Below are 25,320 nucleotides of genomic sequence, written 5' to 3' on the forward strand. Positions count from 1 at the left end.
TGGAGTGGAAAGAAGAAGGTCACTGTGCTTGGTCCTCGGTGATTTGCAGGCGTGCATCTCATTTCATCCCATTTAATGTAGATACCTATTTCTATTTCAAGGCTAGGCAGTGTTTTCATCCTCCCACTGCTTTGATCTGAAGGCTGTTTTCAGAATATTATTTCTTTCATTAGGAACATTCGTTAGAATTCCAGCCTGCATTTATTGCTGGACAATTAATGCCCATTTGTTCTTGTGGCAACATTTTCTTGTAGCTTAGTGGCTCCTCTTCCGTTTATTGTTCAGTCTTGTACTTACAGACTACCTCATATCCCCGCACAACCTTTGTTTTATTAGGTTTAATAAACCAAGAAATCGCCTTCTTTTGCAAAATAGGAAATTAGACAGAATCCGGAAGTCATCAGGGTTGCTTGTCCCTCTGTCTGCTCCAGGCTGAAATAATCCATTTTGCACTGGGATGACCAGAATCATAGACAGTATTCCTGTCACCTCTCCTCTCGGTAGTAGCATTAATGCATATCTGATTCTGCAGGAGCTTTTCCCCGCGTACAACCCAGGATCCTATTTGCCTTTTTTATGGTTGCGTCACGCTGGCCATTCATAATCATGCTATGATCTGTTATGATGGCAGCCTCCCTCTGCATTCCTAGCTGATAACTCCTAGCCTAGACCTACAATTTCAATAGTTCTTTGTATTATTTTTGAACTCCTGAAGTACCTTTAGTTTCTGTTGCTTAAGTCAGCTGGCTCTTTCTACATGAAGCTCCTATCATCTTCTGCACTGATGATGCATCTCAACTTTATTGGTGTTTTTCATTAATACGGTCTTAGCTACCTTTGCTGTCTGCCTTCCAGAAAGGAGAGCCTGATCCTTGAAAATGAGGCTGCTTTGAAACCTTACCTTCTGATTGGTGTCACTGGCTTTTGTTTGTCTTAATGCCTGAGAATTTTATTCAAAGGTTTTCCAACAGGGGTTTCTATCAAGCCCCAGTTCTGGAGTTGGAGAGTTTTTGTAAATATTGATTCCACCTTGATATTATAAGGTGGTCCTCCACAATGCTTTCCTTAAATTAATCCTTTTTATTCTAATTGCCCAGGAAGTCCTGGTTTGTGACTAGACCTCCTAGGCACTACGGTATTACAAGTAATAAATAATAATATATACTTAGCATGTGTTCCCTTTAATCTTGTCACATATTCATAAACATATTTCCCTACAATAATGAATGTTTATAGGGCATTAATGGCTGTGCCAGACCAAAAATGACACTTTGAAATATAACAGGAAAATAACAGGAATTGCATTTTTTTAAAATTAGTTTTTTAAATAGTAGCACTGAAATGTGAGACTCTTGGGAATTTAATTTGAGAGGCTTTACAATTTAATTTCAGAAAAACGAGTATAAAAATCACTCAGAATTTTCTGAGTTGCCCGATGAGTTAAGTGGTACCTGAGAGTAAAGCTGATGCATGGACACATGGTGACAGACATTTAAACCAGACAGATTTTAAGACTATTTCTTGCATGAAATGTAAATGCCATTTCCTGCAGACTGGAGTGATTATCTTTCAATTTTTTTCTTCTTAGAGCCATGCTTTAATACCTTTTTTTCTATTGCAGAAAGCCATAAAAGAATATGTTTTCTTTTTAATGAAGGCTTTTCCCCAACTCTCGTCCTTTCCCAGGTCATTTAGTGAATGCATTGGTTCACATCTGCTAAAATCCGTGACAGGATAGAATGGTTTGTAAGTGCATTTTTGCTTGTCGGAGACTTGTTGTCCAGCAGAAGTGGTAAAAGAACCTCAATTACCACTTTGTAGTTCATGAAAGCTCTTCATAAAAACTCTGCACTGTTTGCATCAAATCTTTAAATCTTCATTTTGCATATTATCGATAGACACCTTGAGGAAAAAGTACATCCGTGTGTGGGGGTGTATAGCATACATTTATGTGTGTAAATGTGATTAAGCAGTACATGCCACCTTTAAAACAGTAGGAAAGTGTTGCTTTGGAGTTTCCTGGTCTGAAATTCTCTTGGATGTCATCACATTCATAAATGTTGATAAGTTGGCCCAACGAGCCATGGGTATTTCAGTGGAGGCTAGCGTGGGGGTGCTTTGTATTAAGGTGATGATGATTTTTCTTACAAAATATACCATCATAGCCAAAAGCATAATGAGGGTCTTAAACACTGCATCTGCAAATTTCCCGGTAGGAAGTCCATGTTGCCTACTCTTCCAAAAAGGAAAGCTACCGCTAAATTTTGGCGCTAGGACTACTAGCAATGGTAGAAAAATAATTGCAAAGCACTGTCACCAGGAACAAGGAAAACAGAAATACTGCAGTAAACACTGCCTAGCAAACCTGAATAAAACAGATTGGGATAAAATTGATCTTCTCTTGAAGCTTTCTGATGTTTACCAGGGGAGCCTGAAATGGACCGGGCTGCTTGCCAAGGGCAGTAAGGGAGAGGGGAGTTGCTTCATCACTTAACTATAGCCACTCTGGGAGCAGCTATGCTTCTACTTCTTTTTGCTTCCTGAGGCTTAAACAGACCACCTTCCACAAGAAGTTTTTGGTTTCCCTGTTGGACTAGGCTTACCTTTTATTGCCCTGCCCGGCTCCTGTATCTTTTTCCCCACGCGCCAGTTCTCAACGTGTTGGAAATGTTCCGAAGATAAAGCTCCTCCCTGCCTGCCCCAAAGGAGGAGGCCGAGGGGCCGTGCTACAAAGCGATGGGTAGATACCGCCCTTGAATACTGGCATCGTTCCGCATGTTCGCAGAAAGAAAACCAGACTTGTCTGTGGGCTGATACGGTTCAGGGTTTGGTGCTCTGTTTCTCCCGTGCTTGGCTGCTGTGTGCAGTGTCTGGATATCACTTTGAAGTACTTTAAATTACTTTTCACACAGAAAGTAAGTGGGGGAAAAATGTTTCATGGCATTCTCTGGACATCAGATGTATTAATTGTATTTTAGCTATTACAGAAATTACTGTAATTTCAGCTCCTGTTCTCATGTGTGTATGGCAGATGGCAGCTTCTTTGTCAGTAGGTCTGCTCTGTGAATAGAGGTGTACTCACCAGATCATTTGCATTTGCTTTCAAAGGTGACTGGAGTGATAATGATTTACTAATGTATACTTGAATGAGTTTTAAGCTCAAACACTTACAAAACCCGATTGTAATATATTCAGCGGTAGAATCTGCAGTTGCTGCTGAACTGGTTAGTTACACAAGTAGTTGCCAGGGACCAAAATCAATATGAAGAGCACCGTGCTATGTAACTGCCCACCGCATCAGACAGCAGAGGCATTTGTGATTTCACAAAGAATTTGTAAGGCAAGAGTTGCTTTAAAAATACTGTGTTTCACTGCCAATAGTACCTGTTGTGGCTTGTTCACAGGTGAGTGGACAAGGGCTCATTTTAATGACATTTTTTTCCAGTGTGTCTTATTTCTTATATTCTTGTGATCATTTACCCATGCGGTCTATGGTGCTGTAGCTCGAGGTCTTGCCCTTGGTCCAGCATTCTCAGCTGAATACAGCTGTTTTCTTGTGCAAAAAATAGCTCTAAATAAGGAGAATGCTGTAAGAATAATGAGGGATTTGATCATCTTGTGCACTTCGCCAATTGCCTGAATTACATTTATATGAATTAATGTTAGCTATTAAGTATAGTTAGGGTATTTGTGGTGAAGTCAGAAATAGTCCCTAATCTGGGAAGCTGTAAGTATTTTACTGCTGTGCCTTTACACAGATTGATCCGCATCTCTGTGTCTAGTTAAACCAAACATTAAGCCGGCCTATAATTATTTATAATATATAGTTGTATAAGCACTTACACATGCCTGTTGGATGCTAATAGGCATACAGACAAAATTTCTCAGTTCTGCCTAAACTTTGGATTTGAATAAAAAGCACAGAACCTTTATGTTGTTGAAATGTTGTTTTAATGGGAAAGGCTGCTACTTTCTGATGTGTCAATGGACTAGCAAGTTCAAATATTGTTTTGTTAGGTGTGTAATCTTAAAATGCACTCTTCTTTCTCCTTTTTTTTAATACAAGCAGAAATATTAACATGGAAATTTAACGTGGAAATAAATGGTATCTTTTTAATTACTGACAAGCTGTGTTTTATGCACACTGCTCAGAGAATCAACCTTCACCTGCTTTGGCAGTATATGGTGATTAAAAAATACAAACAATAATTCAGAATCTGTGGTGGGTTTTCCCCCCTTTTTTTCATCACCAATTGTATTTTGTTTTAGTAACAAGTCTTTTATGCAGAAATGTCATAACACTCCTAGTTAGGCTTTCTGCACGGGACAGGTAATTATAGAAACTGTTCATGTTTCAAATGGAGCATTTTTTTTGTTTGTTTTAATAAGTACTGGTTATATATGAAACTTGATTTGGGGCTTGCTGTTTCCCAGTAAGAACCCTCAACAAATATTGAGATCTTTAATTCCGTTGATAATTCAGTCAGGTTGTAATACTTATTTTAAGATGGAGCACGGAGTGCAGCTGAAAATTTTACAAGATTGTGTCAATTAGAACAGGATGCTAGACTACTATTTTTTTAATTTTTTTTTTTTTTCATTTTACTGATTTCCTTGATCTTCATTAAAGTACCTGGTCACTTACCTGTGTGTTTATATTTTGGATAGGCTACAAAATGTTATTTAAAAATCACTTCAGTGCCAGGAACTGAACTAGGGTTAATGAGCTGGTTGCAAGTGCTTGCATGACCGCATGCTGCTTCTGGCAGATGTGTCCAAACTGCTGGAATTTCTTCCTCACTGTATCATCAGGTATATCCTCCTCTCCCCAGCTCCCTCTTACACCAGTAGTTTTTCTGAATTTATCATTTTAGATATGGTCCCTAACTGAACAACCTTTGCATGTGTCTTTTTGGGGGCTTCACAGCTCCACCAGGTACTGGAGAAGAAAAACTATGCATGTCGTGGAGCAGTTGGTATCTTTTTGATAGCCCAAGAAAATTTATCCTCTGCCCTATATCTCCCATGGCTTTTAGTCCTTCTGTGCTGTTTTTCTTGTTCTGTCCTTCAACGTCCAGTGTTCAATGTGCTTCGGCTTTCTAAATAGTGGAAACAATGTGAGGTGTTGCTTCTTGCTTTAGTTCATATTTACATACTTTCTGTGCATGATGACTTCAGAACAGTTTTCCGCCCACTGTGCCATTCTAATGTTTCTCTGAAGCTGACAAAGCACTTTATGATTTTCCTCTTGACCTTTGTGCATTAGTCCGAAATGAGGCTTAGTACAGAGTTCACTACATCATCCAAGTCTTTGTAGAAATTACCCTATGCCTCATTGTCCTTTGACTCTCTCAGGAAGAAAAGGATTTGCCCAGGCAGCTGGTTGAGGAAATTGCTCTGTGACTTGTGTAGTTCTGCAGGTAACCTTTTTTTTTGGGTATCATCAAGTCTGATTTCATGAATCTACCATAAGATAGTGTCTCCAGCTCTGATTGTCTCTGCTGGTATGTTATCTTTTCCTAACTCTGTTCAGCTGCTCTGGCAACTTCTAGCTAGATGTTATTCAGCTAGGCATTTGGTTTTGCAAATCATTGATTGTTTTCCTTCAGCCCATTATTTGTGCAAATGTTCTGTCACTACTCAACCTGTTTCATCCTACCCATATTCCTTTTAAGGGTGCAAAACCATCCTTGCTCAAAACGGTGCTGACCTTAGGCTGGACCACCAGCTGATAATGCTTCCATTTCTAAATGCCTTGTTCCACTTGGATTCCTCCATGACTGAGAACTGCTCATTGAACCAGCTTTTGCCTATTTGTATTCTTCACTCTCTTGGGTTTCCAGATAGAGGGGGTTCTCCAATATTGAGAACTTCTTTAATGGTCATCCTGTTCTTTTTAACATCTAAGGTTGTTTACTGAACAGGCAGCAAGTGAGGATGATAGCAATGTGTGGGTGAATGTTCCACATCCTTGAAGTCCTGTCAGACTTTGTTAGCGCTTATCCAGTCTTTTCAGTGCCTTCATGTTGTTGTCGATTGGCCTTTGCATCTCACCCTTCTCATGGGTTGACTGAAATGGTGCTTGATAGCTGCTGACTATGACCTGAAAAGCCACCTCATCTAAGGAACCTCCACCGTTGAGAGTCTGCATTCACCCAACATCTCATTTAGCAAGACAAAACCTTGTCAACAGCATCTGAAATTAATTCTTTGTGCCCCTACTCCTTTATTTTTAATTCAGCTTATGTTTGGACCTCTTTGCTAACTGAAACCCAGGGCCAGAATTGCATTGTCTGGTTGGAATTTAGGAAACTCATGAGTATGTATGGAGAATGGTAGGAATTGCTGAATCCAGTAGCTTGACAGAAGCAAAACTTTCATGTTGCTGTGTCCCGAGGTCCAGTAGCAAGTCTGAGCAAGTATTGTTATTAGGCACCTACACACACAATACTTCTACCCACAGTCAGCCACACAGATCATCACAAACAGAAAATATAACATTCATGCGAACACAAGCAGTGGAAACTATATGCATTTATACAATGTGGATCCTTCCAGTATCTGGGTTTAGACAGTCTGTCAAATAGTTGGCCTGTGGATCCCTGTATCTCCCCAGCTGGTGGCCTCTGGGTCTGCTGCCTTACTCCAGTTGTTGGTACTCAGACCTTCTCCCACACAAATGGTCACAGAAACACACATGTGCTATGGATCTCTCCAGTACCTGGCTTTAGAAAGTCAATGTTATCCAGTAGGTGACCCCTGGATCCTCTGTTCTTCGAGGTACCTTGTGTACAACCTCTCTTGCAAACAAACACACACACACAAATAGGTCTCTGGCAGCTGGTTCAAATCTATGGCCCTACCAGCAGCTGACACCCAGATCCTCTGGTCTTTCGAGTTGATGGCTTGGAATGCCTGGTCCCTCCAGGTGAACTAAAAAGCCTTTCCTGTTTACTTATCAGCTGGATGTCATGCCCAGACCACAGGCTGATCATTCTTCTTTGGCAGCCTTGAGAGCCCTGAGCCTAGTCAATGTGCTTGTTGTCACTGATTAGGTTCTTGGGATCCTTCCATCTTCATTGTTCCTTTGCTTCTTTGTCTTCACACTATGAAGCTTTTAATCATGTACCCTAATGAAGAAGAACTAGAGTCTGTGACCAGGGCAAGAAGTCTTTAGGGAACACACCAAAAAGACTTCATAAATGTAATAATGTCAAGATAGTAGCAGAAAGGATGCTTTTGTCAAATTTGTTGTGGGACTGAAACCAAATGAGACAACTTACTATGTTTTAAGACTCCATGGTCTCCATGTATGCAATAATAAATGTTGGTCTGGTATAGATTTATGTTAGCACAGGCATTTTCATATCTATGAAAATTCAACTTTTGAGTATAATTTCTCAGTAAAAGTATTTGATGACCAGCACAAAAAATTAACTTCTAAAAGATTTAGAGGACAATTTTGCTGTGATATTAGAAATGTTAGGTGCTGGGGGATTCCAGTTTAAGGATCTCTTCAGTAACTTAATATTTTAAAATATTCTGATTTAATAGGTACAATCTTACACATTAATTACTGCCAAGTATTATTTGTAAATCAGTAAACATAGTCCTGGTAGTAGAAAATGCTGTAGGGGTGAGGAAAGTAGAAGCCATGGCTGAATGTTTCAGCAAATCCTCATACCATGTTTTTGGAGACGTGTTTAGATTCTTTCCATGGCAGCTGTGCAAGACCAGATAATGTGGTCCCACCAATAACACTGACAGAGAATTGGAGAATATTTGGTGTTGACAGAATGAACAATAAATTATTTCCTTGAATTTAAAGGACTGTTCTTTGCAACAGAAATAGTGTTGTTCTTCAGGCAGAACTCCAAACAGGAGGCTTGCTCCTTCTAGTTGTAGATATCCAAATTCACTTTGGGGAAAATCCTGCTGGCTTAATGGGACATAGGGAGAAAATGGGTGGTATCTCAGTAAATCCCTAGCTGAACACCCAGCTAGCAGTGAGGCCCAGCGGTGCTTCTGGCTGAGGTATGTACTCTGTACCACGGCCCAGACTTTCAGAAGTCTTGTCTTTCCCCAGGTTACATCTAAAACAATTTGAAAACAGAATTTACAAACAGCTATCTTTATTTGCATTTAAAGACCTGATTTATCTCTTTTTTGATGTCAATGGGAATTTTCCCATGGACTTTTAAAGCGAGTTAACTCAAGTTCAAAAATAAACATTTTTTTAAAGTTATTTTTTGTTTACTAGAATAAACAAAAGCCTCAGCTAAAGTCAGTGGAAACAAAATTAAGTCAATAATGAATGCTTTAAAAATTCTGAAACTTGGTGTTCAATATTAGAATATCCAGTATTAAAGGGCTTTCCCCTTCTCCCCAAATATTTGGATTTGCATAATACAACACAGAGAAAAATACTTCAATGCAGTCATGTATCTCTCATGTCAGGCTCGAGAAGAGAACGTTGTGGATATCGGATCCTGCGTCGCCATCGTAATTCAGAAGACCAGGTGCATTGCATTGGCAAAGCTAAGAAATACAATGAGACGGCAACCCGCGTAAAAGAGATCCTGCTCAGTACAGTCAGCCCGGAACAGTTTGTTTTAACGCTACTTGAAGCGGAGCCTCCCAATGTGTTGGTGAGTCGTCCCAGCAAACCATTCACAGAGGCCTCCATGATGATGTCCCTGACAAAGCTGGCAGACAAGGAGCTGGTTCACATGATTGGTTGGGCCAAAAAAATTCCTGGTAAGAACTTCAATCTTGCTTTTGTTTATTTTAGTCAATGCTTTTACCATCAATGTATCATTCTTTGCCCTGAAATAATAGCACAGCGCAGTAAATGTGCCATATGAAAATGTTAAGCTTTTTATCCTATACAGTAATGGACAATTTGTTGCTCTCAGTAATTCACGTGGATGTATTTTGATTTAGACAATGACCTAGCCCGTAATTTTTACTATCTGTTGTTAGTTTAATATTTGTTCATTTTGCTAAAAAGCATAGTTGATGTTGCATGTAACTTCTACTACATCAACTATAAATACCTGATTAATCTGATTTAGAAAGTTCATTAAAAGGGGTATTAACAAGATTGCTATAAAAAAAGAATTTAGGACCAAATTCTTTCCTTGAATCCTGATAGAAGGTTTCTAATACAGTTGATGAAAACTGAAGTGCGTCCAAGCACTGAGTGTCTACAATTGCTTCAGCTCACATGGCTGCGACACAAGAGCATCAGATTGCAAAGTGGCACATAGTATCGATCTCGGAATTATCGTGCACTCTCCTTCAGAATAAAAATCACTAAGGATGCTTTTGGTCGTTGGCAACACAAAGAACAGGCACTGAAGTACAACTACATGTGTTATTGCCTTGAATGTCTCAAATGCGACCACAATATTGTGGCAATGCACCATTTCACTTCTTACAAACTACAAGTGGCAAGCGTTTGCAGGTCCTTCTCCATGAAGGGCCCATGATTAAAAGAGTCAGAGAATAATAAAAGCCAGCGTAAAAGCAGCCAGCACACAGAGAAGATACTGGCAAAGTTGTGCAGAGAAACTTGCTGGCTGGCATAGACTAAACCGCAGACTGTGGCCCTTCAGTGAGAGTTAAGGTGACCAACTGATAATAGTAAGCTGAAAGAAATGTTGAATAATTGATAGACATAGAGCAGCGTGGGGCTTAATCCTTAACTTCAGATACGGTGCCCTTCTAGAAGTGATCCCTATGGCTGCGCTTACCGCTCACGGCTAATATATTCTGGAGTGCGCCTGGTAGCGCTATCCCCACGTCCATCTGGACTGAGGAGCCGGCACACTATGGCTCCTCTCTTGGATTTTATGCTGATGGCAAACAGAATGTGCTGGTGTGTGCCCTGGTCTTTCACACCTGTGCAGTGTAAACAGCACTTGATACTGCTTGAAGGCACACCTAGGAAGACACAACAGAAATAAACTGAGTGTGTACACAGGCCAGGAAACAAGCTCCGTGAAGAATATTTTGTATAATCCTTAAACTAAGAATTTAGGGTAAGGGAAGCGTATCCTGTTTCAGATCTAGCTGGAATGGCTGAAGGTGCTACCAGCTCCAGCTGCTGAACCACATCTTGTTGCAGATCACAGTCTCCATGGCTCAGCCACTGTGTTGGAGGGTTCAGGTGTGATGGGCTTAGGGTGTGCAAATTCCAGGTCAGCTGCTGAGCTGCTGGGGAGGAAATGGTTGCACAGCACAAGCATCTTAAAACCATGTAAGCAGTTTGCAAAGTGAGGGTGTTTTTGCCATTAACACGGAATGTTCTACACTGAGAGCCCGAATCCTTAGTCCTTATTCTTCCTGACACAAGAACCTCTGAAAATAACCATAAAGTAACCAGCCATAAGGGGTTAAGTGGTGTCTATTGTTATAATTTCTTGTCTGACCAGAAAAACTTGATTAAAAGGTACCATTTCAGAGGACTTCATACACTTATGTTAATCCAGTAGGAAGTGAATTGTGAAGGAAAACCAGAGAAAGTCTTAGAAAATGACCTTATTTTAAGCAACATTTGAATGGGGAAGAACACCCAAAACAATCTTTTCCATTTTCTGATTGTTCTTAATTTCCATTTTTTTAACTATGTCAGCTTTTTTAAAAAAAAAACAAACCACAAACCCAAAACCTCAGCAAGTTGAGCTTAATTTTTTTGGAAGATCAGCTTCCAAAGCAACTCCAGTTTTGACATTGATCACTTTTAGTTTATTTTCAACATCTGTCAGAAATAAAAACTTTTTCTTGGCAATAAGAGAACTGTATGAAGAAAAGCCATTGAAGCAGTCAAATCCCTTCAATACAGTTCCTGGGAATGTTGACACTTTATCGTGTATGTTTGTTTTTTCTGATCACTCCTGTTACACAGAACAGAAGTAAACACCATTTTAGAACAATGCCAAAAATAGATGTGATGTTTAATATGTACCTAATTATAAACAATATTGCCATGTTACAGGGTGGTTAGAGCATTTACTCAAATTTGGTTTTATTTATTTATTCCATTAAAATAACTGTGATGACTAAAGCTTAGGACATAGAATTTCAGTTTTCAAAAATTTTTGCCTGAAGTTAATCATCTAGATCCGTGCTCTGCTTCCTGGAGGTAAGGTCTTAGGAAAAAATACAGAGTTCTTGAGTAATGACCCAGTGCATTCAGCTTTCTGCAAAGCTGAATATTTGCTTTTTTGTAGCTGGGTAAGAAGCCCATTTTCACCTCTAAATTATTATTGGATATTATTTTGACACTCACTGAAAGCGAAAGAAAATCTTTTTATTTTTCCTTACAGATGCTGATGTTAACAGTAACTTTTTGCCTAAATAGAAAAGATATTTTTTAATATTTAATATTTAATGACCGTCTTTTGTTATGAGTTTTAGTCTGTGACTGTATTTTCATCTGTACTTTCAGCTTAATGGATAGTATTTTTGTTGTTGCTCAGTAAAATAGACCTGGACTTTTTCCTTCAGAATTCTGAGTATTTTAATTCTAAGCTGTTAGACGGCATAACATAACAGCTGTAATTGCCTTTTACTTTGTTGACCTAGTCTATAAGAGTTGAACGTGGTTCATAGCTGAACTGTATTGCTAATCAATAGGATGTTGTCATAATATTGAAATTTGGATTCATTATGCAACCTAGCATGTTGCTGGCCAGAGCAGTGTGACTTCTGCTAGTTACTACATCCAGCACAAGCTTTTTCTTGTCTGTCTTAGTAATTTATAATCAAATTATTAGGTAGAGAGCACACGATTTAGAGGACATGTACTACAACTACAGGAAAATAATTAGTTTAATGGACTCTGCAGCAAAGGAAATAGGACTTCTGACACTGCAATGGAAGCTGTGGTGGTGATGTGCTGTCCTCGGTCTTGAAAGCATAAGATTGTTAGGAAAAGGAGAGGTATAGCCCCTCTGATAGCTGTGCTCAGTGGTCATAAATCATACTGCTGGTGCTGATAATGTGAGTTTAGCAGATGACATGCGACACAAATCTGGATCTTTAAGTACCTGTAGATTGAACACAGGGACTTGGTCTGACATCTCGCCCAACTGAGATAGTTTTAAAACCCAATAACTGGTTATTTATGCTGGAGAAATCAGCACACACCTGTGTAAATGTTTATCTAAATAAACTTCTGAAATGTCTTTGTGCCGTTGTTTCTCAGGAAATTGCCACTGTCAGTTTATACTATTCACACTTCCATGATTATTTTTCTAAAAGTGCTTTTAAAATTATGAGTGTGCGTCTGGCAGATTATCTGTTGTTGGCTGTGGATTCTGTAGTAAATTCTGTGACAGCCAAATCCAGGAGGGAAGGTACCGCTTGTAGGCTCCTGTTTAGCCTTTTTATAAAATAAAGAGCAAAGCTATTCACTTTGAAAGGCAGCACTCTTAGCAATAATAAGAAAGAGTGCACTTTACCCAGTTTATGTCAACCTGAGGCTGTCACTGACTGTCTTCCAGCCTAGCAGTTTAATAAGATTAAAATACACGGAGCGTTTGTATAAATTACTGACAGCAGATTCTTTGACAGCACAAACATACCGTGTGTATTTTAAGACCTCAGACAACTGGCAAGAACTACGGAAAACCTGTCTCCCATGGCCAGGCTGTGTAATGATTTTTCAGGCTGTGTAATGATTTTTCAGGCTGTGTAATGATTTTTCACTATGCAGAGTCGTAGTTGCCAGCTCATCTGAAAATGAAGCACCTTTGCTAAGAGACCGATCTAACGCAGCTCTGCTGTGAGAACTGTGGCCTGATCTTGGCTTTGAATGCAGCTACGCTTTGACCACTGAACTGGTGTCGTTGTGTCTGTGGCTTATTCCCTGACTGAGCAGTCTGCCTTCCCATTTGCATTCTGATAATTCACACTTCTGTACTTTGTGTTGTGGGAGGGTTTTTTTTTTGCATGTGTGTTAATTTTATCTCTTTATTTGGCTTCTGTGTGTCTTTTTTTTTCCCCAGTCTTTTTTTGCAGGTGAAGGGAAAGGGAGGGCAACGACTGTCTCTCCCTTCTGGTGGTGTTGCAGTCCTGTCCGATGCCTGGCTATAACTTCTGGAGACAGCCAAATGCTGGAACAGGCTTATGCACAATCGCATTAATTCTGTTCTTCTAGGATGCTGTCAATGGAGGCAATGGAGACACCAAAACCTTCAGCAATGACCCTTGTCTTTTTTCTTTTCTCTGGTTTATCACAATTTTGGGGAAGGGGGTGGCAAGAAAAGGATGGGCTGGGTTCAATAAGTGTCATTTACAGAGGGGATGGTAATACAGAGGCATCAGTATATGGGCTCTTTCATAGTTACCCAACAAACCCAGAAACATGCCTGTATTAATGAGATTAAAAAAGAGCCCCAAAACTGCAAGTGGCAATCATATGCGTTCTGGGGAAAGAACAGGCTATTTTCTTAGGAGTCCTCTGTAGTGCAATGCAGTAATCTGACAAATGTGAGGTTCCTGAGTGAATCCCTGGAGCCTCTCAAGAGGCTGTGGGACTGTCATCTAAAGAGGTGGCCAAGCATAAGGCAGGTCCCCTGTGGCCACTGGAGTTTCACCAGCTGTATGGGAGTCATTGCACTTGAACTTCACTCTGCTTTATTTCAAATGTTTTGTGGAAGATTTGACAATAATAATAAATATTTATGTTCCTATTTGAGACAGCAGCATGGTGCTTCTGATGTCAGCTCTCCCTTTTCTGGCTTTCTTCCCAGCCCATAATTCTTTGTTTCTTTTTGTTTTTCATATACTCGGTCGTCTTTACCAAAACAAAGAAATAAACAGATTGATTTATTTTATGCTATTCTCATCATATTAGGTTTCATTGATCTCAGCCTCTATGACCAAGTAAGACTCTTGGAGAGCTGCTGGATGGAAGTTTTAATGGTTGGTTTGATGTGGCGATCAATTGACCATCCTGGGAAACTGATTTTTGCACCAGACCTTGTATTAGACAGGTAAGAGAAATAAATTTCTTCAGAAGACTTCATATTAGCATGTTTGGAAGTGGAGTGAATGGTAAGAGAAAGAGGATTAGGTATAGGAGATACTATTAGTATTTCATCTGACAATATAATACACTTGTATTCGTAATAGTAATGTCTTGATGTTCCACATCCTTACAGGGGCTTAAGGACCACTAAGCATAAACAGTATTGCTGAACTTGCAAATTCCTGTAGACATGACCGTGTGAAGTCTCTCTATATTCTTCACATCTTTTGTTGGTTTTCTTCCTTTTGGTCCAGGTCTCTAGATTTTTTTAAACTGTAGACACATCAACACAATGCACTATATTGCCAATTTCTCCCCACATCCCTCAAAAAACCAAAAAAGTAGACATAGTGCCAGGCCATATTTTAATGATTTTAAGTAGCTCTTGTACCTGTTTCTCTTCCTGCCACTACTGCAGACTTCGTAGATAGCTATAATAATGAACATTGCAGTACTAGCCAAAAGAGATTTAAAACCCCTAGCTTGATGTTCAATACTGAGAATATTTTTCCAAGCTAAAGCAGGGTGTTTGCAAGTTTAAAAATTATGTCTCCATAACATCATGTACCAGAAGGGAAGAATATAGATTAGTAAGGATGTTTTTCTACAGGACCTTAGAGGATTTGACCTGGGCTTCATGTTGGTAAGTCGTCAGGGAAACAATCTACTCTCTTGGATAGGCTTAAAATGTCTCTTAGCCTTTTCAACCTGGGGCTATTCAGTTCTGTACCAGTTCTGTGTCTTGAGCTCAATAATAATCATCATCTTAGATACAGAAAGCAAAATAGGTTAGTAAGAGAAATAAATTTAATTTATAAACTATATGAAATAAATTATTATTTGCTCATATAAAATCCTATGCAAGGACATGCAGTGTTGTTCGATGCAATGATAAGAAACTGCTGAAAATGTATGATACATTTAGTTCCCTGGGAGCTAATATCTGCTGAAGAGAGTGAGCTTATTTGATGCATTCCTTCATCACCACACTACACAGCAGAGTGGGAGCTAGCAAGTATCTGGGCATGCTTTAATTTTATTTAAGACATGTATATATGAAACTGGTCTGTAACTTGATTGTTTTTTATCTTGCTGAACTTCAGATACATTTTCTACATAATCTTTGTAGACAAGTACTTCTCTGATGCTTGTGTCTTTGCTTTGAAACCAGCAGCTGCCTGTCCTTCTCCAAAGCTTAGAATTCTCCTTTGCTACGAGGAACATGAGAAACTAGGCAATATTCATGCAGCTACTTTTCTGCGGGCAGTACTTGCTGCTCTTGGTTAGCGTTATCTGCCTGGGCCTGCCTTGCAGCCTGAAGGCTCAGCACCTTCCTCTTGGGCTCCAGTAGAGGAGTAAAGCTCTTGCATTCTCCTGCACTGCTGTGCTTAAGTCTCTCTTGTCTTAAAAACACTACTGAGAAAAAAATCTCATATTCCAGGTAGTTTAAGAAGCAACCCTCTGAATACTGCTTTGTAGAGCTTAAGTACGTTTTTAGTCCAGTACATGTAAAAAAAACTAACTAAAAAACAGGAACAGTAACTTCAGTGGTTTGAAATTTGCTGCTGCTTAATTTTAAACACTTTGGAATGGCTTAGGGTTGTTTGTGGGTTTTTTTCAGCACAGAAAATGGGACCGTTTCTAATATCCAAAATGGAGAAAGTTGCATTCAATAAACACTTGCAAATACAAAAATAACCAAACCACAAAACAACCAAAAAAACCCGAAAAATCTATTTACGTTTAAACACCTTCAGAGAAAAAGGTGCTGGGGGACGGGGGTAGAGGTTGTTTTATTCTTTAAAAATCTCTTATTTTTTCAAGAAACTCATTTTAGGGGGTTTTTCTTATTCACCAAGTCCTGAGGCCTCCATCAGGTGCAGAGAGTGACGTCACTGGTTGTGGTATTCACAAGGGTGAATCAAATCTGGGAAATGATTCGAGGTGGTACTGTAGCCTGCACTACAGAGTTTTGAACTGATTATCCAGAATTATACTGGCTGTGAGGATAAAACATATTACAGAAATATGGCCATACTTACCTGTGGGCAATCCTGCATGCGCTTTAAAGAGAAAATCAGTTACTTAAAGGTGCTGACCTTTTATACCAGCATAATTTCAATTTAGACTTCATGATAGAACCTTTGAATTCTCCCAAAGATGTGATGGATAAGCCTTTTGCAGCCTCCTTTGTGCTTTGACTTTTATCTGGCTGAGTCAGAGTTCCTTACTTCTATTTTTTTGGTAACATTTTAAATGTGTTTCCATAGGGACGAGGGGAAGTGCGTAGAGGGAATTTTGGAGATCTTTGATATGCTCCTGGCCATGACCTCGAGGTTCCGAGAGCTGAAGCTGCAGCACAAGGAGTATCTGTGTGTCAAGGCAATGATCCTCCTCAATTCCAGTGAGTATGCGGTTGACTCTGATGCTCACCAAACTGTACTTTTTATTTCAAGGGTGGCTGGGAAATCAGCCTCTAAAAATGTGACAAATATCGCATAAGATAAAGCCATTGAAAGAGAAGAATAGGAAAGGACTTCATCAGTTTGTAAGGATTTTTGCTCAAGAAACTTATAAACTGTAATTTGTTGGATTTAGGGTCTATGTCCTGTTGTAAGAACTGCATGAAGAACCCAAAGTCTGAAAGCTTTTCAGAAGCTGGGGCTCATGGCCCAGGCTGTGGGTATGTCCTTTTCAATGAGAACTTTTGCTTGTATCGCTGTGGATCCTGGTCATGTGTAAAGTTGCTGTACAGCTCTACAAACCTGTCCTTAATTCTAGTAAAACTAGTTACTCAACTGTGTGAGGATTAATTGGGCTTAAATGTTTCTATTTAATGGTCATTAATTGGTAGAAACGATTGAACCTACTCAACAGTTCTGCAAGATGAATCTCAGGATAGAAGCTTTGCTTTGCAGCCCTTTAGACACAGCAAATAGCAGTGTGTAGGGTAGTCTGCAGTAAAATAATATTATTCCCCAGAACAAGTAATTAATGTTGTAAAAAAAAAAAAAAAAAAAAAAAAGATAAAAAACCCAAAACCCCAAAACAAAACCAAAAACCAAACCCAAAACCAACAACAACAAAATAACATCTACCTATTTACATCTGCTGTTCTCAGCCAGGAGCTGCTGCATAATTCTCAGCCTGGTTCCAAAGGGGAATAGTCCAGCTGTTATCCCACTTGTTTATTTCAACAGACAAAAAAAAAGCTATTTTTTTTCCTTAAAAAAAAAACCCAAAACAACAAGAAGCAACCAACCAAAAAACCCAACAAAAAACCATGTTCATCAGCCATATTTTCTTCAAAGCCTCACCTCTCAGAAAATCTCTCCTTTCACCTCTCCTGGCTTTCCTTTTTTTAGTCAATATTTTACTCCTAATTTTCAAGGTGTTCTGGAGCTCTGTCTTTCCATAAATATCCTTGGGAAGACTCTTTATCCCCACATCTCTTCTGTCATGTCAATAATGTTACTGTGTGTTCCCAGACCTTCCTGGTGGTCACTTCTTCTCTTCCCTCTCCATAACCCCAATTCCCTTTTTTTTTTTTTTTTTTTGCTTTTGCTGACTTTTAAGGTTTCTCACTGCAGGCTGTATTATGGCACCCTTAGTGTGCTGTAGGGAGACCATGGCAGGCTGGGGCTATGAGCAGTGTCTCTCACCATGTTATCCTAGATACTCAGAGAAGAAAGTTTTTTTTCAGCAAGAAGGTATTAGAGCGAGCCTAATGCTGTAATTCATAATGGTTACTAAACTGCAAAGTACAGAATGATTCAAAGGAAAAAATCCTGCAGAATGGAGAGCATGACCATTCTCTGGACTGAAGGGTCTGTGTTCAACATGTAGTCTTGGAGGATTGTAATCTTGGGAGGATTTGGGAAAGTTACTCAGTTTGCAAATGATGTGGCTGTCAAATTTTGGCAAAGGACTGTAAGTGGGAGCTTGGAGTGGCACATGGAGCATCGTTTGTACAGTCTTGAGGGGGAGTATCAGGAAATGTATCTTTTCCAGCCTCGCTGAAACATTACATTAGAAAAAAGGCCACAGTTGTAGCTTTCTTTTCTTCCTCATGAGCAAGGAGTATTTCTTTCTCTTCTCTGCTTAGGCATGTTTCCCTTGTCAGCAGAAGAACCTGAAAGCAACAGGAAACTGCATCACCTGCTTAACGTAGTCACAGACGCTTTGGTGTGGGTTATCGCAAAGAGCGGAATCCCCTCGCAGCAGCAGACAACTCGTCTGGCCAATTTGTTGATGCTCCTTTCTCACGTCAGACACGCAAGGTAAATTCTGCAGAATGTGTGTAATGTGTTAGTGTTTGTTTATTACCACAGCAAAGCAAGGCTTGAACTCCAGAGCACTCCTGAGGTAATCCTGGTACTGCTCTTCATCTCCGTGTGTTGTAAGGCTTTCCTTCCTAGCACAACTAAACAGGCAATATACTCAAGTGCTTGCTGGCATTCAAAAACGTTGTGTTGATATTAAGATGCTGTCTTAACTGTATTACATTCAATTGTTCATTATGTATCTGCCTGAAATGTTTAACAATAATAACACAAATTCAGCCTTTAAAAAAATCCTCAAAAACCCCAAACCCCCAAAAATCCCACCCAGCTGTGAAAACTCTTGTGGCCAAAATAAAAGCCTCTTTCAAAACTGATCTGCACTGTGGGCTTTGGTGGAGCAAAGTGTACTTTGGGTGCCATGTGTTTCCAGGCCAAACTGGTTGTCTTTTATTCAGAACCACAGCATTTTTGCCAAGGGACTCGTGCACAGTGATGCCACGCTCCTGCTTTCCCCATGGGAAACAGGTGCTCTGCTCCCTGCCAGTTCCTGGACCTCCTTGAGCTGCTCATCTTTGCTTGCAGTACAGCAGACTCAAACGCAGGGGCCTACAAACAGATGCTTTAATTTTCAGGCTATTTGTCATTTAAAATTATTACCCAGAGACCAGCTATTCACAAACTGCTTTATGTCTTGGCTTTGAATTGTGTGTCCAGGGAAGATGGTCCTGGGAGCAGGCTGGAGCATGCGAAGGGGAGATGGGCTTATCTGACTGTGTGTAGGGACACTAAGGCTGGTGGCCACCGTTGCAACAAGCCGCCGGGGAGAGTGGGTGGCAGCAGCAGGGACCTGGCTGTGCCCAAGGGCAGCTTTTAACAGACTGTTTTGAGAGCTGGGGGTGAGTCTGAAAGCCTCAGCACCAGCCAGAGCTGAACCCAGCTCACAGCTCTGACGCACTGCCTGGGCTGCCCACGGTGGTGTGACACCACATCACAGCATCGCAGGAGCTCTTGTTCTGGCATGGCACGAATAAACACTGTGAATCTTTAAAGTCGTCATATTTTCTTATTAAAACAAGAGTTCTTATACTGTGCCTGCCTCAGCCAAAGTCTGGAGGCTCCTTGTTGTGACCTGTCCCCTTTACATTGCTTAGCATTGGTCTGTCAATTATACTTTGTTCTGGAAATAATTGATGCTCTCAGCCTTGATTACCAAATGATGCAGCACTCTCAAGAGCTGGGTGTAGGAGGGGGAATGCAATTTCTTCTTTGCCATTAATGTATTTATAACTCCTGAATTTTAGCAGAACCTCATTTTACTGGAAGCATTGCACTCCTCCCAGTCCATCCAATCCACCAGGTCAGCTATGCGCTGGCTGTCGGCTGCTATTTCCGCTGTGGTAAATTTGGTGTTGAGCAAGCGCACTTAGATTTCAACCCCAGAACCTTGAGTGCATCTGGTCTGTGTGACTGCAATGGCAATAGCAGTCTCCTGTTAGTCCCAATCCTGATACAGCCTCTGAGTGTTCAGTCTAAGAGGGTGTCATTGTATCTTACTGCATAACAAAAAAATTACTTTTAAAGCCTGTAGCCATCTGCAAGATCTGACACTAAACATGCAGAGCGGAAACAGACTGCTTGAGGTTAGCCGGGGTAGTTTGGTCTTCCACCTCAACCAGGTAGGAGAGGTAGGTAGCTCCACTAGAGCTATGCATTGTAAATTCTCCTTTTGTATAAAGCTGCAGTGTATGGGCCTCCCACGTTTACAGCCTTCAAGGAGGTTTTCTCTTTGATTTCAGTAGGGTCAGTACATCTGCATTATTTTCTGAAATCAGTTTGTACGGTGTAAAACAAATCCTGGTTCTCTAAATGGTAAAACATTCAGCTTTAAAGTATTGGGGTGTTGTTACTGTTAATAGCGGTAAGGATCTCAGGGATGACAGCAGCTAAATCCTCTTAATTCCTAATAAAAAAAGGACTCACTTGAAGCCATGAGCGTGTTTTCCTTCTCTGCATTGTCAGACCCAGATTGCTGACTTATTTTCTGTTCTCCTTCACAGTAACAAGGGAATGGAGCATCTCCTGAGCATGAAGTGCAAAAATGTGGTCCCAGTGTATGACTTGCTGCTGGAGATGTTGAATGCGCACACTCTCCGAGGCCAAAGGAAGTCCCCAGTCACACATCCCGAATTTGGCCCATTAGAACAAATGGAGCCTGGCGACAGCCTGCGAAATGGGGCAGCGCAGTAGTTCTGTTGAGACCTGGAAATGTGAAGCTTGTTCAAAGCTGTGGGAGAAAACAAAGCTGCTGTGATGGGACTGCTGAAGGGTGACCAAGTGCGAGTCCTCATCTCTTCTAGGTTTGCACGTCGGTATCTTGGGAAAGGCTTGTGGGACGCACAGCTCTGTCCATGTTTCTGACATTATAACAGCTGCACTTTTATAGTGCCTTGCCTGAGACTTTTCAAAAACACCTTATGAAATTAAGCCTCAGAACAGTACGGCAAGACAGGGGATTACTGCCTTGCCTTTCCAGAGGCAGGTGAACTGAGGGCCTGGTTTAATATGATGGAAGAAGTCTGTGTCAGGGCTAGGAGTGAGGACCTAGGTCTCCGTCTCCCAGACCAAGGCTTTTAGGCACTGACTAGATGATCTCCTCTTTCAGTGTGAGATTTTATGAAATGTAAAATAGCATCTTCTGGGACAGATCCGCTTACCTGGGTGTGCTGGTCCCTGGGAACGCCTCCTTTGCAGCTGATCTAGATAAAGTGCCAAGATGTACAGTGTAAAGGAGTTTCTTCTATTCTTAAATATGCAATGGCTGCAAGGGCCTTCAACTGAAGGCCATTCAGAATAGCTTCTAGGGCCAGTTCAGATCTTCAGAAATGTTAAACCAAGGTTAAGTTTGTCTTTTGTGAGCCTGTTCTTAGCACTCACGTTATTATCTGTGTATAATTCTTCAGTGCTTTAAACAATGCCCAAACTGCCTAGATATTTCAGTCAACGCTGACCTTTGAAACGTGTTTTGTCTGTGAGATTAACATGTTGTTTTATATATTTATTAATGACGTTAAATCTATTAAATATTTAGGTACAAGAGGTTGCTCTGTGAATAGTAACTGTTTGTATTTGTATATGATCTGCTAATCAGGGCTTGTGAAATCAGCTAGAAACAAACCATCTTCCTTCCCCATTTGACTTGCTGTGGAATTATGTCCTGCCCACCTGAACCTGCTTGCAGCCGCCTTGCAGGGGGTGAGGCAGCGGACAGGAACCTCAGCTGGGACCTGCTTTTTGCCTGCTGCCCTCAGGTTTGCTGCTTGCTCGTTTTCAAAGCGCATGGCACCTTATGCTGTGGTTTTCATATCTTGTATAGGATCCCTCAAAGAGCGAGGGGGGGGCGTGATGGTTCTGGCACTTCCTTTGCTTTGCAAGTGTGATGACTTGTTTGAATTTCACTGAAGATGTGAGTTTAAACCCCCCCTGATTCCTGCATGCGTTTAAGCTGTACTGAGGAAAAAACAGAGAGGAAATAGCCTGGCGATGACCTCAGCGAAGAGCAGGATGGCATCATTCGTTCTGGCAACCGCCAATATCGAATTTTGATGTGAGCTAGAATTGCAAACACTCTAAATGGACATGTTTAAATATAATACATGTATGTTCTGGGCATTTCAGGAACGAGGAAATTAAATTGGGATCGCATCAACAGTCTATTTTGAGCCAATAAGTCTCCTGGATTAGGGACTTTGATTAGTATGCCATTTGCAAACTTCGAATATTAGTCAAATCTTTGATCTTGGTGTTTTTTCAAAGCCAAGGACAATATTTTTTTATAGGAGGAACATAGAGTTTTCTGTGAGTTACACAAATCTATTGTCTTGTTTTGATCTTGTATTATACCAGATGCTGCTGATGGTCTAAATTTTTACTAGCTACCTTTTTATTGTTTTTAAGAAACTGTAATATAGCAGTGCCCTTCTAAATAAGTGTAATAGTAAAAAGAAAAGGGAAAAATATGAATACAGTCTGGAATTCATTGGTACTTTCATCTGAGGGAAGTTTTGCTGTGAAACAGATGTGTTTCAGTGTTTCTTGGGCTTGATCACCTTCTGGCCTCAATGTCTGTTGTGTTGTTCTTTTTCTGATTTCTCTTGTCCTGTGTAATCTTTTTGTTTAATACAGGTTTTCAAATAAATGTTCAGGTGATTTTTTTTTTTGTCTGTTTGGTTTGCTTTAGAAGTGCTGAATTTATGTGCAATCTTGAAACAAACCTCTTAAAAAGAAAATGGGAAAGAGTGGGTATAAATAATAAAATTAACTTCTAAATGGAAATTTGCTCGGGATTTACTTTGTAAAAGGGCAATGCTGCAGATTTGTGTCACTGTTGTGATCCTTATATGCTGTTACTAGCACGGTGCAGCTAGGAAAGCAATGTGACTTTAACAGATACTTTTTGTCTTGTCGAACATCATTTTACTAAAAGTTACTACTAGTGTTTTAAAATGGGCAAAAGCCAATAGCTGTTGACTCTCTGGATTAATGTAGCTGTGTTCATGTTTGCCTAAGGAGAGGCGAGCTGTGCGACAGAATGACTGAACAAGGATACCTTCCTCTCTTGAGAGAGATACTGGGTTTCTCATGGGTCTGTATCCCACAGACTCTCAGATGCTGCATTCCTGGTGTGGAACATGGCCGTGTCCCTGCCAGGCCTGAGCAGAGCTGCCATGCTGCGTGCCAGTTCAGATATTGGGGGAGCTTTTCCAGTTTCAGCATAAATGAATTCAGTGCTGAGAAGCTACGAGGGCTGTGAGGAGAGAAGGAGGGTGGGGCTGGTTTATGGTGGTTCTTCACTGCTCTGCTGTACACCAGCTTCTGCTGCTGAGCTGGGACCTGGACAGACGTGGCTGTTTCTACTTGAAGAAATTATGCTGCAGTTCTGGGATGTTTGCAGAGGTGAGCAAACTGAGTGCTGGTTGCCCTGGTGGGTGGATGGATGGATAGATAGAAACTAACAAGCCAACCCAAACTTTGAATGGAAACTGGCTGTAGACGTCAAAAATAAGAAAGGGTTCTTCAGGTATGTCAACCACAAGCAGAAACTGAAGGAAATCATAGGCCCACTGTTAAACAGTAAAGGAGAGTCAGTCACCAACAATGCTGAAAAGGCAGAGGTTCTCAACACTTTCTTCACCTCTGTCTTTACCAGCACTGTTGGGCCCCAGGCTTTGGGAACAAAATTCCTGGTTGATCCCAACCTAGACCTACCGTCAGTGAGGAAGAGTTACTACGTGAATTATTATGGGAGCTTGACCCCTACAAATCAATAAGCCCTGATGCCCTCCATCCGAGGTTGATGAGAGAGCTGGCTGACATCATCGCAAGGCTGCTCTCCATAATCTTTGAGAAGTCATGGAGGACGGGGGGTGTCCCAGAGGACTGGAGGAAGGCAAATGTTACCCCATCTACAAGAAGGGCTCGCGGGAGGATCCGGGTAACTATAGGCCCATCAGCCTTACTTCAGTCCCTGGGAAAGTTATGGAACGAATCCTCCTGGGGGCCATCACAAGCCAAATGAAGGCCGTGATTGGGAAAAGCCAACATGGCTTCACTAAAGGCAGATCGTGCTTGACAAACCTGGTGGCCTTCTACAACAAAGTGACTTGCCTGGTTGACATGGGGCAGGCAGTGGACATTGTCTACCTCGACTTCTTCAAGGCTTTGATACAGTCCCCCACAGCCTCCTTCTGGAGAAATTGATGCGTTATGGCCTAGACAAGTGGTCTGTGCAGTGGATGGGGAATTGGCTGACAGGCCGCATCCAAAGGGTGGTGATAAATAGCTCCTTTTCAAACTGGAAACCTGTTACAAGTGGGGTCCCCCAGGGGTTGATATTGGGCCCAATGTTATTCCACATCTTCATAAGTGATCTGCATAACAGGATCAAGTGTATCCTGATGAAGTTTGTGGATGACACCAAGTTGAGTGGAGAAGTAGACACTTTGGAAGGGAGAGCTGCTCTGCAGGAAGATCTGGATAGGGTGGAAGAGTGGGCCAGCAAGAACCTTATGAAGTTGAGCAAGGACAAATATAAGGTCTTGCACCTAGGAAAACATAATCCTGGAGTGCAGCACAGAATGGGATGCACCTGGCTGGAGAGCAGCTCTGTGGAAAGGGACCTGGGGGTCCTGGTGGACAGAAAGCTCAACATGAGCGAACAGTGTGCTGCTGCGGCCAAGAAGGCCAACAGGATGCTGGGTTGCATCAAAAAGCGCATCAGCAGCGGAGATAAAGAAGTCATCATCCTGCTCTACTCAGCGCTTGTCAGGCCACACCTGGAGTACTGTGTGCAGTTCTGGTCCCCGCTATACAAAAAGGATGTGGACAGGCTGGAAGGGGTCCAGAGAAGGGCCACCAAGATGATCAAAGGATTGGGAAGCTGCCATATGAGGATAGGCTGGGAGAGCTGGGTTTGTTCAGCCTTGAGAAAAGGAGGCTCAGAGGGGATCTCATCACCACGTACCAGTACTTAAGGGGCAGCTACAAAGAAGATGGAGACTCCCTTTTTACAAGGAGTCACATGGAAAGGACAAGGGGGCATGGACAAAAGTTGCTCTTGGGGAGGTTCTGATTGGACACGAGGGGGAAATTTTTCACAGTGAGGACAGTCACCCATTGGAATAATCTCCCCAGGGAAGGGGTTGACTTGGCCACGTTGGACACTTTCAAGAGTTGGCTGGGCAGGGTGCTGGGCCATTGTATCTAGACTGCGCTCTTCCCAGAAAGGTTGGACTAGATGATCCCTGAGGTCCCTTCCAACCTGTGATTCTGTGTGCTATTAAAAATATGCTGAGGTTCCCCTCAAGTCTGGAACTAGACCCAAATGGTAAAACAGACTTAAGGGTTTTTTTTGGTTGGTTGGTTTTTGTTTTGTTTTGTTGTCTTTTTTTAAAAGAAATATGGTAAGTCTTGGAGCTTTTCAGGCAGGTGAAATGCTTTGTC

General features: G+C 41.1%; 1 protein-coding gene across 3 annotated transcripts in view; it reads left to right on the forward strand.

Annotated features, from left to right (window-relative positions):
* Positions 1-22,530, forward strand: part of ESR2 (estrogen receptor 2) — a 37,863-nt gene extending 15,333 nt beyond the window's left edge. For all 3 annotated transcript variants that reach the window (XM_075104122.1, XM_075104123.1, XM_075104121.1), the window contains exons 5-9: positions 8,458-8,757; positions 13,865-14,003; positions 16,309-16,442; positions 18,144-18,318; positions 20,379-22,530. In XM_075104122.1, the coding sequence (XP_074960223.1) occupies positions 8,458-8,757; positions 13,865-14,003; positions 16,309-16,442; positions 18,144-18,318; positions 20,379-20,568 (938 nt within the window). In that variant the 3' untranslated portion in view covers positions 20,569-22,530. The remainder of the gene's footprint in view (positions 1-8,457; positions 8,758-13,864; positions 14,004-16,308; positions 16,443-18,143; positions 18,319-20,378) is intronic.
* The last annotated feature ends 2,790 nt before the right edge of the window (positions 22,531-25,320 follow it).

The sequence above is a fragment of the Phalacrocorax aristotelis genome, chromosome 9 (genome assembly GCF_949628215.1).
Source record: "Phalacrocorax aristotelis chromosome 9, bGulAri2.1, whole genome shotgun sequence".
Lineage (NCBI taxonomy): Eukaryota > Metazoa > Chordata > Aves > Suliformes > Phalacrocoracidae > Phalacrocorax > Phalacrocorax aristotelis.